At 40.6% G+C, this 18,015-nt stretch overlaps 1 protein-coding gene across 1 annotated transcript in view; it reads left to right on the top strand.

Moving 5' to 3' along the window:
- Positions 1-18,015, top strand: part of AKAP6 (A-kinase anchoring protein 6) — a 629,015-nt gene that overhangs the window by 43,019 nt on the left and 567,981 nt on the right. Inside the window, exon 4 of the mRNA XM_033953244.1 lies at positions 16,368-16,490. Coding sequence (XP_033809135.1) covers positions 16,368-16,490 — 123 coding nt within the window. The remainder of the gene's footprint in view (positions 1-16,367; positions 16,491-18,015) is intronic.

Below are 18,015 nucleotides of genomic sequence, written 5' to 3'. Positions count from 1 at the left end.
TCCCCCTTGAAAGTCTGCCTGCCCGCCCGCCCGCCCCACCCTGAAGGCCTGATGCCCCGACCCACCCCGAAGGACCATTCGCCCCCCTGGCCTCCCCGCACTACCTATGAAGCAGCCGCAGCAGGATCGCGACGTCAGCTATCTTTGCGCTGCTTAGGAGCTGCTTCCTGCGCCGGGCTACCTTAAGCTACTGCCCCCCCCCCCACGCCCGAAGGACCGCTCGCCCCACTGACCTTCCAGCACACCTATGAAGCAGCCCGCAGCAGGATCGCGACGTCAGCAATCCCTCAGCTGCTTGGGCGCTGCTTCCTGCGCCGCGGTCCCGCCCCCTCCTCTGACGTCAGAGGAGGGACGGGACCGCGGCGCAGGAAGCAGCGCCCAAGCAGCTGAGGGATTGCTGACGTCGCGATCCTGCTGCGGGCTGCTTCATAGGTGTGCTGGAAGGTCAGTGGGGCGAGCGGTCCTTCGGGCGTGGGGGGGGACTGAGCGGCAAGGCCGGGAACACCCCCTCAGGGCTGGTACCCGGGGCGGCCCGCCCCCCCCCGCCCCCCCCTAGGTACGCCACTGAAGTCTCTCTCTCACAATATTCTCTATGGTGCTGGCAGGTCCAAACACTAAGAATAGGCAGAAATTTCAACCACCATTTAGTATACATTCAGAGAAGTCCAAGTAAATAACACATTGACTTAGATACTTGGGGATCTAGGCTATACTGAAACATACTGAAACATCTTGGGCCAGATTCTGTAAACGGCGCCTAAATTGACAGCCACCTACAAAATCGGTGCTAGATGTGTGTCAATCACGCTTATGCACCACTTAAAGAATCATGAGGAATGGCGCATACCAGAAAACTTAGGCATCTGCAATGTATACCAGGGTTTTACTAGCCTACATTACAGACGCCTGAGTTCTTTAGTGAATCACGCCTAAGTCCTGCTCCACCCCTAACCGTGCCCACTTAGGTATATGGCACTGTTAGGTGTCTTACTGTAGACGTGATTACATCACCTATACTGCAGACACCTCCTGGTATCTACTTTTTCCAAAATGAGTTTTTAATCAGTTTTATATAACGCGGTTAACTACCGCACCGACTAGAGCCAATCAAATCAATTAAGTTAGGCAGCGGTAGGGCGCCTACCACTTCTGAACTTATGGTGCCGTTTATAGAATATGGCCCATTGTATTCAGGATCTTTTGGGTTTTTTTTTTAATCTGTATTATGGAAACGTAGGATAGCAGTAACATGAGATGGATTTAAAAAGTTTTCTTGTAGGCAAAATATAAGGACTACACTTGTTGAACAAAGAGCTAATAAATGCTGCCCTAGAGGTCCGGTGCAGGGTTTGAGCTGTGGGAGTGATGTGAGAGATTAGGTCAGGAGGAGCAGGCCACTGTCTAGCATGCTGCACTCAGGCTAATCCATTGAGCAGCATGCATAGGTTTCCAACAGAGCTGACTCCCAGGCAGAGACAAGATGCATGAGGGGGACCATTGAAATGATGGAAAAGGGTTCTTTAGAGCTCAATTTAACCAGCGATGGCCCTACAGAATAAATAAGAATTAATGCTTGAGGCTTTGTCTATCTTGTAAAAAGTGACATTATGTTTTATCATTTTCTTTGGAAAATTAAGTTTAAATTAATGTCACGATTGTATGTGTGTGTATATTACATTACATTACATTAGTGATTTCTATTCCGCTATTACCTTGAATTGTCAGGACATTTAGAAGTACACAAGGAGTGGTCTGGATATTTTCTAGTTTGCTAAGCAATGGAGTGTATTGCAGGTGATGTTTGAAGTAGATCTAGGTGTGTTAGTTTGGTTTAATGTATTTTTTGAATAGTAGGGTTTTTGTTTCTTTTTTGAAGGTTTTGTAGTTATGTACATGCTTGGACTATGAAGGAGGATAGGGGCATGGAGAGATGAAAAGGAGAAAATAAATTTTCTATCCTTAATCCCAAATGGATACTGTATGGTCAAATAATATAGAAAGTAGAAATTTGATATTAACTAACTTGTAGCTTGAAGTTCTGTTGCTTTGAAAAAAAATCAGATTCACCTTGAGGTGACTTTACCATTTCCCTTTTTATCAAGGTGCGCTAGAGGTTTTTAGTGCAGGCTGGTGAAGTAAGTGCTCCAATGCTTATAGGAATTCTATGAGCATTGGAGCATTTACCGTGCTGGCCCGTGCTAAAAAAAACTCTGGCACAGCTTGATAAAAGGGATCATATACAGTATTTGTAAAGAGTTATCTTTTTTCTTTTTTAACACCATAGAACATGTGTGAGAATATCTGTGCATGTGTATTTATATTTAAACTGACTTGAGATGCAGATCTCAAAAACAAGACAAGTGAATGAAATTATGTAATTTTAAAAAATATCTTCAATGAACCTGTATGAAAATGTGGGCAGCCTCCGTGAGATGGACAATGTTCCTTTGAGCCTGCAGGTGGTGCTGTCACTCCATATATTTGACCTGATAAAAAAAAGGTACTCATTGATCCATTTTTAAAAAACTCTTGATAGTCTTCTCTCATTCCGTGCCAAAGAGCTTTCTTTCCTAATTATTTTCAGTACTTTTTACCAAGGCAGTCTTTCAATAAAAAGTTTATAGCCACTATTTGAACAATAAGATTCATTTTCTTTAGTGGGGGTTGTGCACAAGGCTTTTCTTGTTTTAAGGATTATAGTCAAGATGTGAATTGGAGGGCTAAAAAAAAAAAAAACATCACACAAACATGGAAAATAATAATTTTCTATAGGCAATGTGCATCAGACTTGTATATTCTAAACTGCCACTAGTTCCTCTACCCTGCTAAAATATTATTTGGCTTACTAGGCATGCTTGGCCAAATTTTAGTAGTGTGAGGTATTTTTGCTGGCATCATGCACTCCTGAGTTTATGGCTTTGAAGTCTAGCCGTTATGATGATGATTATTATTTGTGACACTGTTAAGAGTACAAGGTTTATTATGCTGGTAAAGTCACGAGGTCTTGTTTCTTTCCACACCTGAAAAAAGTTTGCTAAGATGCAGCAAGGAGATTCAGGGCTCAGCTTATTAATGCTCTTTTCTTTCTATGGGAAAACTTGAAAATGCAGTTTAAATATCTAACCCCTCCTTTTAAAAAACCATGCAAGAGGTTTTTAGTGCCGATTGGCGTGCTCAATGCTCTGCGCTGCTCCAGTGGGCAAAGAGTTCAAATGAGTGTTGGAGTAGTGCAGAGTATTCAGTGAGCTGGCCAGTGCTAAAAACCTCTTTTGTGGTTTTCTAAAAGTGTGTGTGTGTGTTGGGGGGGGGGGGGTAGTAAAATAGGTAAAGGGGGATGGTGGATTGGGACTTCCTCATGTGAAAGCTTACAATATTGCGCTTTGTGCGTGATTGGATTTTTAGTTCCTCTGAATTTTGTGATGTGACCTTAGAAATCTCCCTGAGAGGGTCCTTAACTCTATCCTATACTTTGGCATGCCCGAGCAAATAAATGACCAAGGGAGCTGCAACATTATGTGGTACTTAAACCTATGCTTTGGACTTAGGTTGGGTTGGGTTGCATCCCAATTGTTCCCAATACTTGGCAATTGTAGGTAATGGGGACTTTACATTGGACCTCAATGATCTTACGTATGAGCTTTGGAAATCCCAAGGCAGGGTAATATTATCAGCTCTATTAGAGATGAACCTGAACTTTAATCATATGAGCATATTTGAGACAGACATAAGAATAGCCTTACTGGGTCAGACCAAAGGTCCATCAAGCCAAGTAGCCCGCTCTCATTGTGGCCAATCCAGGTCACTAGTACCTGGACAAAACCCAAGGAGTAGCAACATTCCATGCTACCAATTCAGGGCAAGCAGTGGCTTCTCCTATGTCTTTTTCAATAACAGAGTATGGACTTTTCTTCGAGGAAATTGCCCAAACCTTTCTTAAAACCAGCTATGCTATTCGCTCTTACCATAACCTCTGGCAATGAGTTCCAGAGCTTAACTCTGAAACTTGGGATTAGTACTTGTATTATGTAAAAGGGGGCGGGTTAAGCATCAAATTGTAACTTTCACTGTTGTTAAAGTCCATTCTTATTATCCCCATATTCACGGATTCACTTATTCCCGCAAAATAAAGAGTAACCCATTTTCGCTATTCAGGAGCATTGCACTTATTCATGGCCGTGTGCATTGTGTTCCCATGAGGCTGAAGATATTCATAGAGCTGTAGGTGAGTATTGTTACACCAAAAGACTTTAAAAAAGTATATAAAATGCATTTATAAAATGCAGAGTAAGCAAGCTGTTCTTTCCATAAAATGATGAGTGTTAGGTAACAAAAATGTACAGTAAATAGGGTCACACAGGAACTTAACCCCCTTGTCCCCATAGGAACAATGGTTCCATATGTGCATTTTCAGTATTCACACCAGTGAATAGCAAGAACACATGTACTTACAGTATAAACTGGTGTTATTAAAATGGTTTCAATGAAGGGAACAGTTACTTTCTGTCTTACCTAGGAATTACTAAGAGGCCAGTGCTGAAGGCTGCCATGGACAGAAGCGTACAGTTGACTCTCACCTTGCTGGTCAAATGATGCAGAAAGGGGGTTCACCTCAGCAGTTAACTCACATAGTAGACATGGAACACACTATATTAACATGAATGATCATGAGGCCACTGGTAACGCACAGAAGTAAACTGCCGATATCAACACGCGCTCAGTACAAGAAAATTGTGGTTTCAAGTTTAATAATTGTTTTGATTAATCGCTTTGTCGAATTTCAAAGCGATGAACAAATTAAAATTACAATTTCTGGGGAATAATACAAACAGAACAATACATATTAACTTACAATATTAATAATTAAAAAAAAATTACGAAAACAAACTTAAAAACACAAGGAAAGAAGGGAGATGAAATACAAATCATTATAGGAAAGTAGAACAAAAAAGGGAGAATACAAAATGAATAACAAAAAAACAGTGTAATATAATACAATAAAATATTCTAGACTGCAGTAAGTTTCATCAATTATCAAAAGCGTCATTAAAGAGAAATGTTTTTAAGTTACTTTTGAATTTCTCAAGATTCTTCTCTTCCCTTAAATAAATTGGAAGGGCGTTTCATAACTGAGGTGCCGTAACAGAAAAAATAAATTGTCGTCTTGTATTGATGACCTTAAGGGATGGAATAGTTAATAAATTCTGTTCATTAGATCTAAGGGTTCTGATTGGAGAATATGGTATCAGTAATTTGTAAATAAACGCTGGGGTTTTATTAAGAAGAGTTTTGAAGGTGAGTATGCATAGCTTATATGTTATCCGGTGGGAGACTGGGAGCCAGTGTGCGTCTTTTAAAAGAGGTGTTACATGATCAAATTTCTTAGTTTTGGTTATAAGTTTTATGGAAGCGTTTTGAATGATCTGTAATCGTTTTATTTCATTTAAGGAGATTCCTTTGAAAAGGGCATTACAGTAGTCAATCCTGGAGATCACCAATGAATGAATTAGGATGTTAAGTGATTTAGAACATAGGAATTTTGAGATTGATCGAATTTGTCTTAATCTGTAAAAGGTTGTTTTAATAATATTACTAATGTGATCATGAAAATTTAGTTTATGATCAAAGGTCACCCCTAAAATTTTGGTATTACTAACTAATTGTAGGGGAACATTTTTTATAGAAATGGGAGCAGTGAGGGAGAAATCGTCTTTCCAGGGGAAAAGCATCACATTAGTTTTTTTTATATTGAGTGCTAATCTATTTAGGTCTAGCCAACGATAAATTTGATCAAGTTTTTTGTTGATCGCTATGATATCTGATGTTTTGTTAGCGTCCAGTGGATGTAGAAGCTGGATGTCGTCAGCGTAGGCAAAGACCCGGAAACCAACTGATTGACATAAAGTAAGCAGAGGGGCAAGGAAAATATTAAATAATAAAGGGGAAAGAATAGATCCTTGAGGGACACCATGTGTAGAATGTGAAGATTTGGACATTGAATCATTAAAAGAAACAGAGGAAGTACGATTTGTAAAATATGATATAAACCAAGTAAGTACTTGGTCTGTAATGCCTATTGATTGAAGTCTATCCAGAAGAAGTTGGTGGTCAATTGTGTCGAAGGCTGCTGAGAGGTCAATGGAAATCAATAGAACTGACTGGTGGTGATCTAAAAAGTATTGGATGGAAGTAGTCATACCAATCAAAGAATGCTCTGTGCTATGGTGATTTCTAAAACCGGTTTGGTTCGGGTGTAGGACATTGGTTTTTTCCACAAATTCTGAAACTTGATTAAACACGACTTTTTCAGTCAGTTTAGCCAAAAAAGGAATATTTGCTATTGGTCTGAAGTTAGATAAATCTCCTGAGCTAATTTTCTTATCTTTAATGATAGGACGGATGATTGATTTTTTCCATGTAGTTGGTACGATGTTTTGACTTAGACTTTCATAAATTAGCTTATGGATGAAAGGACCAAAAATATTAAAGTGACGTTTGAGAATGAAGGGAGGGATTAGATCAGCCTTTGAGCCCTTAATGTTTATGGATGGTCAGTTCTGGGGCAGCATTGAAAGATTTGATGCAGGATTTAATGCCAGCTATGGAGATTTATATGCCTGATTTTTCTTTTTCCTGCCTATAACTTTAAAAGGAAAAACAGGAGGTAACACCGTGCACGTGTGTGTCCAAACAAAAATGAAGGTGTTGCCACACATCTACACCTGAAGTAGAATGCTGTTCTATACATAAATAGCAGCCTCACAAAAATTCTGTGTGCAAGAAATCTGTGCAAAGCTAATATTTGTGCACAGAGCAGCATTCTGGTTCACATGCAGATGTGCGCTGGCTGTTTTGTTCTTTTTGGACACGCACACAATGAAGGTGCTCTTACCGCCAAACCTTTGTGCATATGTCTGGCAGGTTCCCCCTGATTAGTGCACAGGTTCTGTACACTTGCCATTTCCATATCAGTAGCTTACAGCTTTGCATTGGTATATTTAATCAGTTATTTCACAGTAGAAGCCACATACTCAAGTATGGTGGACGCCTGGAATGCTCTCCCAGAGGAGGTTGTGACGGAGACCACCATTCGGGGATTCAAGGGCAAGTTGGATGCACACCTTCTTGCGAATCACATTGAGGGATATGGGCAAACAAGGGATTCATCAGGGAACACCTAGCTTGGCCTCCGCGTGCGCGGGTCACCGGTCTAGATGGACCTAGGGTCTGAACCAGTGAAGGCATTTCTTATGTTCTTATGTTCTTATGCGACACATGGCTCTGCAGCATGGCTTTCTGCATCAGCTTTGATGCCACTACGGAGTGCAATTCTATAAAGTGAGTGCTAACCTTTCCGTGGCGGTTACTCATGCACATGTTTAGAATGATGCCATATGTGCGCATGCGAGTACATGTATAAGTTCCAAAACTATTCTGTAAATCCTATATATGAGTGCATGAACATGGGCAGAACCTGGGTGGTGCTCACATTTATGTGCATAATAGAATAAGTTGTGCACAGATCTCCAGTATGTATATGTGAGAACTTACACAAGCTCTATACTGATGCCTAAATTATAGGCATGAATTTTACATGTCATGCTTGAGTTCTGTAAGGGAAAGTAAGCACCTACTTTCTTTTAGAGAATAAGCACTACATTGGTGCTCTCTAGAGTCCTAAATAGAGATGCATTGTTATGAAATGGCCCCCTAGATACTTAAATGAACTTTTAGTCTGGCAGCACTCAACTCTGCCCAAATTAACATAAGAACTTAAGAGTTACCATACTGGAACAGACTGAAGGTCCATCAAGCCCAGTATTCTGTTTCCAACAGTGGCCAACCCAGGTCACAAGTATCTGGCAAGATCACAAGGAGAAAAACAGATTTTATGTGGCTTATCCTATAAATAAGCAGTGGATTTCCTCAAATTCATCTTAATAATGGCATATGGACTTCTCTTTTATGAATTTAGCCAAACATTTTTTTGAACCCTGCTAAGCTAACTGCTTTCACTACATTCTCCAGCAACAAGTTCCAGAGTTTAATTACCCATTGAGCGATGAAATATTTTCTCTGGTTTGTTTAAATCTACTACTTAATAGTTTCATCACATGTACCCTAGTACTACTATTTTTTGGAAAGAGTAAATAAGCAATTCACATCTACTTGTTCCAGTCCACTCCGTATTTTATAGACCTCTATCATATCTCCCCTGAGCTGTCTTTTCTCCAGGCTGAAGAGCCCTAGTCGCTTTAGCCTTTCCTCATAGGGAAGTTGTCCCGTCTCTTTTATCATCTTTCTCGCTATTTTCTGTACCTTTTCTAATTCCGCTATATCATTTTTTTTAGATGTGGTGACCAGAACTTCACACGGTATTCAAGATGTGGCCACACCATAGAGTTATTCAAAGGCATGATAACATTTTCATCTTTGTTTTCCATTCCTTTCCTGATAATTCCTAACATTCTATTTGCTTTCTTAGCCACTGCTGCACACTAAGCTGAGAGCTTCAACGTATCCTCAACAATGACACCTAGTTATTTTTCTGGGAAGTGACTCCTAACCTGGAACCCTGCATCACATAGCTATAGTTCGGGTTTCTCTTTCCCACATGCATCACTTAGCACTAGTTCACATTAAGCATCATCTGCCATTTTGATGCTCAGTCTCCCAGTCTCACAAGGTCCTCTTGCAATTTAGCAACTTTATGTCATCAGCAAATTTAATTATCTCATTAGTTATTCCTTTCTCTAGATCATTGATAAATATATTAAAAAGCAGTGGTCCCAGCACAGACCCCTGGGGAACCCCACTATTTACTCACAAAAAAGCTGGAAAAAATGGTAAAATCACAAAGACAACATACAAACATTTATTCAAGGAGGAAAAGCCTCAGACCCCTTCGGGGAGACCCCCCTTACCAACTTGAGAAGGTTAGATAACGTCACCGGCAAAAACTTCCTTTCCACCTGTGTTATAGCTACTCAATTCAAAGTCCTTCTTAAAGCGTCACATCTATTACTGCAGTCAAAAAACTGACATTAAAGTGCTTTTCAAAATGCTGTGCCCATTACTGCAGTCCAAAAAAAATAGTCCAAAAGTGCTTATTTGGAATACTTTTTAAAGTGCTGTTCAAATGTTCACATTACTTTTATTTTATTTTATTTTCTTTCCCTACTTGCTTATGAATTATCTTTAATCTTATTTATTGTTATGCCTTTTTTCTTAGTTTAATACCATTTATGTCATTTTAAATTTCGCCAGAATTCTATTGTTTAACGGTCTCCCCTTATGCATTTACTCTTTAATCTTCTCTCTTCTATCTACCAAAGAATTTAATTCAATGCTGTCTTGTTAAAATGTTTATTTCTATTCCCTCTTCTATCATTATTTTTAATTAATTTATTAATCTCCAGGTACTTTAGTTAGATTGTGAGCCTTCGGGACAGAAAGGGAATTTTTTTAAGTACCTTTATTATTTTCTTATTTTTAATTTTAATGTATATTTTCTGTAAACCGCTTAGAACTTAACGGATGTGGCGGTATATAAGAAATAAATTACATTACATTACATTACTTGATACTGTTACTTATTCAAATTGAAACAAGTACTTTCAGGCTGCTCTTAATTAATGATTCGAAACATTGTTTCTACACAACAACAAAGACTTATCTGTGGCTCTGTGCAGGCTTCAGTTCCTACCCCCTCCAACTTTGCGTTTCACCAGAAGGCTGCTTCAGGGATTGGGAGGGACAGTCTGTTCAGCCTTAAAGTATGGTGCCTGATGCCTTCTTGCCCTTAGCAGGTGAGATCTGCCTTCTTCAGAGACCTCGGAAGCTCTGAAAATTTGAAAACCCCACTATTTACCCTTCTCCATTGAGAATATTGACCATTTAACTCTACTCTCTGTTTTCTATCTTCCAACCAATTCTTGATCCATAATAGGACGTTACCTCCTATCCCATGACTTTCTAATTTCCTCAGAAGTCTTTCATGAGGTACTTTGTCAAATGCCTTTTGAAAATCTAGATACATAGTATTGACTGGCTCAACTTTATCCACATGTTCATTCACTCCTTTAAAGAAATGTAGTACTGTACATTCGTGAGGCAAAATTTCCCTTGACTAAATCCATGTTGACTCTCTCATTAATCTAAGCTTATGTATCTGCTCTGTCATTTTGTTCTTTATAATAGTCTTTATCATTTTGCCCAGTCCTGACGTCAAACTCACCGGTCTATAATTTCCTGGATTACCTCTGGAACCCTTTTAAAAAAAGAAAATCAATGTTATGGCCGCCCTCCAGTCTTCCGGTACCATGCTAAATTTTAAAGATAAATTACAAATCATTAATAATAGCTCTGCAAGTGCATTTTTCAATTCTATCAGTACTCTGGGATATATACCATCAGGCCCAGGCAATTTGCTACTGTTAAATTTTTCAAATTGGCCCATTTATATCTTCCAGTGTCACAGCGGTTTATTTCAGTTTCTCTTGCTTGTCAGCATTGAATACCTTTTCTGGCACTGGTATCTCCCCCACATCTTCCTCAGTGAAGACCGCAGCAAAGAATTAATTTAATTGTTCTACTATGGCCTTGTCTTTCCTGAGCACCTCTTTCACCCCTCAGTCATCTAGCAGTCCATCTGATTCTTTTCACAGTTTCATGCTTTTAATATACCTAAAAAGTTTTTACTATATGTTTTTACTTCCAGCATAATCTTCTTTTCAAGGTCTCTCTATGTATTCCTTAAAGTGCCTTGCTCTTGATTTGCCATTCCTTCTGCTGTAAAATTACTGTTTATGCTGTTAATAAAATTGTAAGTTTTATGTTAAACTGTACACCACCTTGGGTGAATCTCTTCCTAATAAATCCCAATAAATAAATAATAGCTAGAGCAGTGGACTGAGAACTAAGAAAACCTAGTTCAAATACCACTCTCATTTGTGGCTGCCATGTTACAAATCTACACATGTAGCTGCCACCGATTAAGTAGAAAGACCTCGATTTTAATTTGGTTTGGTTTGGAGAGGAACAATAAACTATAGGGGATTTGAGAGTGATAGAAACTGCCTTTTTAAAGTTTCTACCAAAATCAAATCTGTAGCCAAAACTGAACACTTTTTGCTGAGGTCAAAACTCATTGCCTGGTCTGACCAAGACCTAAGCCAAAATCAAAACTTTTATGTGACTCAACAGGGGAATTAGCAAGTGTAAGCAGTACTTTTGAGTTTATCCTATGTCCTTTGATATCGCTGCAGGATGTAAAATTTCACCAAACAATCAAAACATGACATTTTAACTTCTGCCAAAACCACACAAAGGGCAATTCTATAAGGTAGCATCCAGCACAAGGCTATATGCCACATACAAAGTAGGTTACAGAATACTAACAAATACATAGGAAGAATGTGTTGCTAATTCGGACTTACTCATATATATTGTGACAGGGAAGCTCCTGTCCCAGCTAAAAGGCCTACTAAACCCAGCAGGCACACAGCCCTGGTCCCTGCAAAACCTGGCAAGGAGCCAGGACAGCTAGCTCAGCCAGGAGTGATAGAGAAAAGGCAGGTTGTAGCACAGCCCAAGGACCAGAGGGGGAGGGCACTGAAAGCTAATAGTTTCCCCTATTACTCCTTTCCTCAAGCCCAGAAACCTAAAACCAACCCAGGAGGGGGTGGAGTCAGACCCTGGGGGTGTATCAAAGAAATTGCTTCAAGTAAGAAGCAAGGAGAGCAATCAAGGAAGCTCAGGTGGCTCTAATCAGGAGAGCCCAGGCACAAGCCGTGACCGAGAGGCCAGCCCAGCAGGAGGGAGAGTGTAATCTCTGGGAGGTACTGTACTTTGCCCAACCAACCTTGGGAGGGGGACCCAGGAGATTTGCCTCAGAGAGGGAACGTTATCAGAGAGCTGACGATCAGGCAAGGAGGGGGATGGGAGGAACAGCCTAGGATATGGGATTGGAGAAACAGCCTGGAGTCCCTGACTAATGAATGGGAAATGAATAGTATCCCCGATGAGAGGGAGTTTGAGAAGGACATGGATATAGGAGGGAATGAAATCTGAAAGGTCCTTCCTACCTTATGAGAAATCCAGTCCTGGTGGGTTTAAAACCCTGAGCTAGAGCAAGGCTGTGAATAAGGCAGAAGCAGCTCTGCCTAATTAAGTGAAGATATTTTGGGAAGTTTGTTTTGCCATACTTCTATGGAACTTACAAAAGAAAAGTTATGAGTTTTGTTCCTTTTGGAACTGAAGCCATAAAGGAGAAACCAGAGTGCCAGCACAAGTAGTGTCCGGCTGTAGGGGAGAAGGAACAGTGGCTGGGAAATGCCAGCAATTCCCCAGGAGGGAAATTTGGATCAGAAAACTAAGGACACATTTGAATTCTTGTTTTGAGTATGCCTTTTTCTTGTTTACCAGAACTGTTCCTAAAGCTCAGGGCGGGTTGCCTGGACTAGAGCAAGTGTGACTGCATTAGTGAACTGGGAGAATTAATTACTTGTTTGAAACACTTTTTCTTGTTTTCCTTTTTCCTGAAAGTACCAATAAACTTGAGTGCAGTTTTCCTGGAAATCCGTTTTCCTGGTTTTCTTTCTACCAGCCATATAAAAGGCGCTACAATAAATCTACCTGTGGTCCGAGCCCGGCTTCCCACCTACTCAGGAACTGGCCCGGCCACAATATGCTAACTAAGATTCTGTAACATACACGGGCAGTCCCTTAGCACCTAAGCGAAAGGGGCATGTATGACGATCATAGCAATTCTATGACCATCGGAGCAGTGCAGAGCATTCAGCATGTTGATTTGTACTACAAACCGAAGGAACGGTACAGTTTAGGGGTGAAAAACCCCCCCAATACTGAACAAAATATAAAGATAGCAGATGTAAATTTGAAAAAACAGAAATAACAAATCACTTTACAAATTAACAAATAAAAATAAAATAAAACAAAATATGGTAAATGGTAAATAATATAATACCATTTTATTGGACTAATATATTTTAAAATCAGCTTTCAGAGGTCAAACCCTCTTTCCTTAGGTCAGTAAAGTATACTGCTGTTACAATATCCTGCCCTGACCTAGGGAAGGAGAATATGGTCTCTGAAAGTTAGTCAAAAATTTATTAAAATTAGTCCAATAAAATGATCACCGTATTTCCATTTTCTATTTATAAGCATAAAACAACACAGCTACAATACTACTTTATCCTATAGCAAAAAAATTAAAAAATATAATTTTTTTCTAATCTAATCTAGCCTAATCCTTAGGTTTGTATACCGCATCATCTCCACGTTCATAGAGCTCGACGCGGTTTACAGTAGGAGAAATAGGAAGGAACTACAACAGAGGGTTAGATGTAGAAGTGTGAAGAAAATTTAGAGGACTTGGGATGCCAAGATATAAGAGTTTCCTTGATTCCTAAGTTGGAGGGAGACTTGCATTTTTTGAGAAAAGCCAGGTTTTCAGATAAGAACATAAGAACATAAGTAGTGCCTCTGCCGGGTCAGACCAGAGGTCCATCCCGCCCAGCAGTCCGCCCCCGCGGCGGCCCAACAGGTCATGACCTGCCTTAATCACCAGAAGGGGCCCCCTTGCCCCCTAGGTTTCTCATCGAAGTCCTATCTTCCCATCAATGTCCTAACCCTCCGGCCTTGCACCTGCACGACCTGGTGAGCTGTCTATACTTATGCAACACCCCAGCACCTCCCTCAGTACCCCACGATCCCCTTTTCCCTAAGGAATCTGTCCAATCCCTGTTTGAATCCCTGTACTGTACTCTGCCGGATCACTTCCTCCGGGATCGCATTCCATTTGTCCACGACCCTTTGGGTGAAGAAAAACTTCCTTGCATTTGATTTGAACCTATCTCCCTTCAGTTTCTCTGAGTGCCCCCTTGTACCTGTCGTCCCTTTTAGTCTGAAGAACCTGTCCCTGTCCACCCTCTCTATGCCCCTAAGTATTTTGAAGGTCTCTATCATATCCCCCCTGAGCCTCCTTTTTTCCAGAGAGAAGAGCCCCAGTTTATCCAGCCTCTCAGCATATGGGAAGTTTTCCAGCCCTCTTACCAGTTTCGTTGCCCTCCTTTGGACTCTCTCAAGAACTGCCATGTCCTTCTTGAGGTGCGGCGACCAATATTGAACGCAGTATTCCAGATGTGGGCGCACCATCGCTCGATAAAGCGGCATGATGACTTCCCGCGTCCTGGTTGATATGCCCCTCTTGATGATGCCCAGCATCCTGTTGGCTTTCTTCAAGGCTGCTGCACACTGTGCGGATGGTTTCATGGATGGATCCACTAGCACACCCAAGTCTCTCTCAAGTCCGGTGTCTTCCAGCAATCTCCCCCCCATTTTATACTCGAACAACGGGTTCTTTTTCCCTATGTGCATGACCTTGCATTTATCTACGTTAAAGCGCATTTGCCATTTGTTTGCCCAGTCCTCCAGCTTATCGAGGTCCCTTTGCAGTTCCTCACACTCCTCCCTGGTCCTAACTCTGGCGCAGAGCTTGGTATCGTCTGCAAATTTTATAACCTCACACTTTGCCTCTGTTTCCAGGTCATTGATAAATATGTTGAAGAGTAGCGACCCCAGCACCGATCCCTGCGGCACACCGCTCGTGACTCCCCGCCAGTCAGAATATTGGCCCTTTACTCCGACCCTCTGTAGTCTACCTGACAGCCAGTGCTTGATCCATCTGTGTACATCCCCGCCCACCCCGTGGTTCCACAGCTTCCTAAGCAGCCTTTCATGTGGCACCTTGTCAAAGGCCTTTTGATGTTTGCGGAAAACTTGGAGAGAGCTCAAATTCCGAAGAGGGGAGGTAAGGTTGTTCCAGAGCTCAGTGATTTTGAAGTGGAGGGAGGTCCCTAGCTTTCCTGTGTGGGAAATGCCTTTTAGCGAGGGGGAAGGATAGTTTTAATTTGTGGGAGGATCTGGTGGTATTAGGGTTTGAGGAATTCCAAGACTGTCCCTCGCCCCCCCTTGGTACACCACTGTATGTGCATATATTACATAGCATATATTGGATAGTTGGGCATTTATATGGGTAGAGTCTGGGAGAGCAGTAGTAAGTCTCACACTTACATGCACAATTTATAAACGTTGGAAAGTTATGCATTTATCTGTACCATTTGGGCATAAATATTTATACCAACTCTATGGATGGTGTATGCGATCAAGTCTGCTTATGTGTTTATATCTGACTATGCCTGTATTCTATGACCGGAATGTAGGAGCCTACTTTTCATTATAGAATAGGCTTCTACTAGGGACCCCTTTATAGATTTCTCTTTGCAAACTGCATTAAGTACAAAGAACCCCTGAACGTTTACACCTAATTTTTCCGAGGTAGGATTCATTACAGAAAGTAACTCATTTAGATTTGATAATACAGTTTTCAAGTGAAAAGTATACATGTTGCAGAAAGTGTTCCTACTATTAGAATGAAGAAGGATAATTTTCAGACATTCAGTATACTTATGTAAAATGGCCTCTTACAGATGTTCTTGGAGGACTTGTCACCCTGCTATTCTGTGGAGGAATAGCTATGGCTTTAAAAATTGCTCTGTCATCGATCAGGACTGTCTTGTTTTACAAATGAAATCTCTTTATACTACTATATAAATGATCTCCTCATGAACACACACCAAAGACCCCACAAGACTAATAATAATGCCTCCTTGTCAGGGCATGTACTGCAAGTTAATGCCCCCTTTAAGAGCTTATGGCAAATAACAGTGAATGTCATGCCTTCAGTAGTGCATAAAAACATACAGCGATTGACTCTGTTTTATCATCCTTACAAAACTAATTCTTTATTCATGGTTGAGCTTGTAATTTGTTGGAATCTTGAACTCCTGAAGATACCACTAAAACTGGACGATGAATCAGGCATTAGTTATTTTAGGCAATCAAGCCTTTGTCCCAGGAAACTGATCCTGGGGTTGATCCATATTACAAATTTCCTGATGAACCTGAAAGGTTTTCTGAGTTTTCTTAGGTTTTATACTTGAGAATCCTGTGATAATGATTTGAAGGAACAGATGCACACGGCTGATAAGCTTGTTTGTTAGGTTATGTTATTATTCTTTGTTCTGTTTTTGATGACATGTCATGGACCGCCTGTACTTACAATCTGTGAAAACTTCTTATGTATATGAGGTCTATGCTTGTATTTCTATGACAAAATGATAATAAAACTGATTGAACTTAAAATAAATAAATAAATAAAACTAAAAGAAGAGTTGGCCTTAAATTCTTTAAAAAAAAAATAAATATATATATATGTCTATGATTTTTATTTTGTAAACCTCGACTAACATATGCATGCTTCTATTTTCCTCTTTTATTTTGATCAGGGGTTTGTTAACAAGCTGGACAAATTTATTCACTGGTTAAAGGAAGCCATGGAGACCTCCGAGAACTGGACCCCTCCTAAAGCAGAGACAGACAGCCTAAAGCTCTACCTAGAAACACACTTGGTAAGACAAAACTGTATTATGGCTGCTATCCGTAGTTGAAGTGCTTTATGTTTTTATTATTTGTCATGTAATGCCTTTTTCATTTCTATGAGGAGAATGGCAGCTTGAAAATGTTCATTGTTGGATTGTGCCATGGTATGTTATCTATCCAATTTTGTAGGTTGTGCCTTTTCTTGGAGCTGACCTGGACAATCTGGACAAATTTCAGACTGATTTCATTTTGACAGTATCCATGAATATCAACATGATCTGATAATTTTTTTTGCCACAGATCCACAAATTCCTAAAGGGTATCCTCTGATCCTGCCAAAATCGGTGATTTTCTTGGTTCTGTGTCAAATGATCAACATTTCCAGTGTGGAATCTGCCACAGCTCTTTAAAAAAGATTCTCTGAATCACTTCAGTAAATACCCAAATTTTGAGTAGCTGTACTAAATCAGGTGGTAAGAATTTTTAAAAGACATTCATATATTCCTTTAGCTGACATTAAGAAAGCATTCTGGTTTAAAGAGCAAGGGTGAGTTGCCTTTGGGCTAGAGAATGACACGGGACAAAATGTGTTCAAGCCTCTGTGAGCCTGCCTACATGCCTGGTGGTCCAGTGGGAGGGAGAAGGGAGGCTTTTAGGAGCAGAAGCACAGTGCCTTTGCTTTTGCCCCCTTGTAGTGCCTTTTCAAAATGACTGCTGTGACCTCTCATGGAGGCTCATGGTACTTCATGTAGTACCGCAAGTTGCCATGAGAGTTTGTGGCAGCCATTTTGTAAGGTGGCCTCAAGGGGAACCTATTTACACATGGGATGGGTGACCAGGTGGAGGGGGATGCTTTGATTCTTGTGGAGCGAAAGGGAAGGGAGGAGAGAGGAGGCTGAATTTATTTCTAACAATTAATTGAGTGCGGTTAATAATACCACCTTAAAAACAAACCTAGGGACCCGATACGGTCCCTGTTTCGGTTAACACGTCTTCATCAGGGGTCCCAGGTTGGTAAGGGATCAAATAGAACTGCAAACAAAAAAAACTGTAAAAATAGTACCGTAGCTTGTGGAAAATCCTGCGCAGGCTACGGTACTATTTTTACAGTTTTTTTGTTTGCGGTTTTATTTGATCCCTTACCAACCTGGGACCCCTGATGAAGGCGTGTTAACCGAAACAGGACTGTGTTGGGTCCCTAGGTTTGTTTTTAAGGTGGTATTATTAACCACACTCAATTAATTGTTAGAAATAAATTCAGCCTGCATTATTGTATGGGTTTCTGAATTTTTCCTTGTTTTTGTTTCGCGTTTTTTTACTGCAGATTTTGTTGTTTTTTCCCTTTGTTTGTTAAGGGAGGAGAGAGGAGCATTGGGGAGGTGGGAGAGGGTGTGGGAAATTTAGAACAAAACACAAAGGAAGAATACTTATACAGGCCCTGGCATGATATTCAGCTGGGTCCTGCATAACTCTTATGTGGGCCTGGCTAAATAACGGCTGGGCCCGCATAAGGTCCGGATGGTCTAGCTGCCCAGAGGTATGCTCCAATATTCA

Source organism: Geotrypetes seraphini, chromosome 7 (genome assembly GCF_902459505.1).
Source record: "Geotrypetes seraphini chromosome 7, aGeoSer1.1, whole genome shotgun sequence".
Lineage (NCBI taxonomy): Eukaryota > Metazoa > Chordata > Amphibia > Gymnophiona > Dermophiidae > Geotrypetes > Geotrypetes seraphini.
The sequence above is the reverse complement of the archived record's forward strand: the minus strand, read 5'-3'. Positions and strand labels throughout refer to the sequence as shown.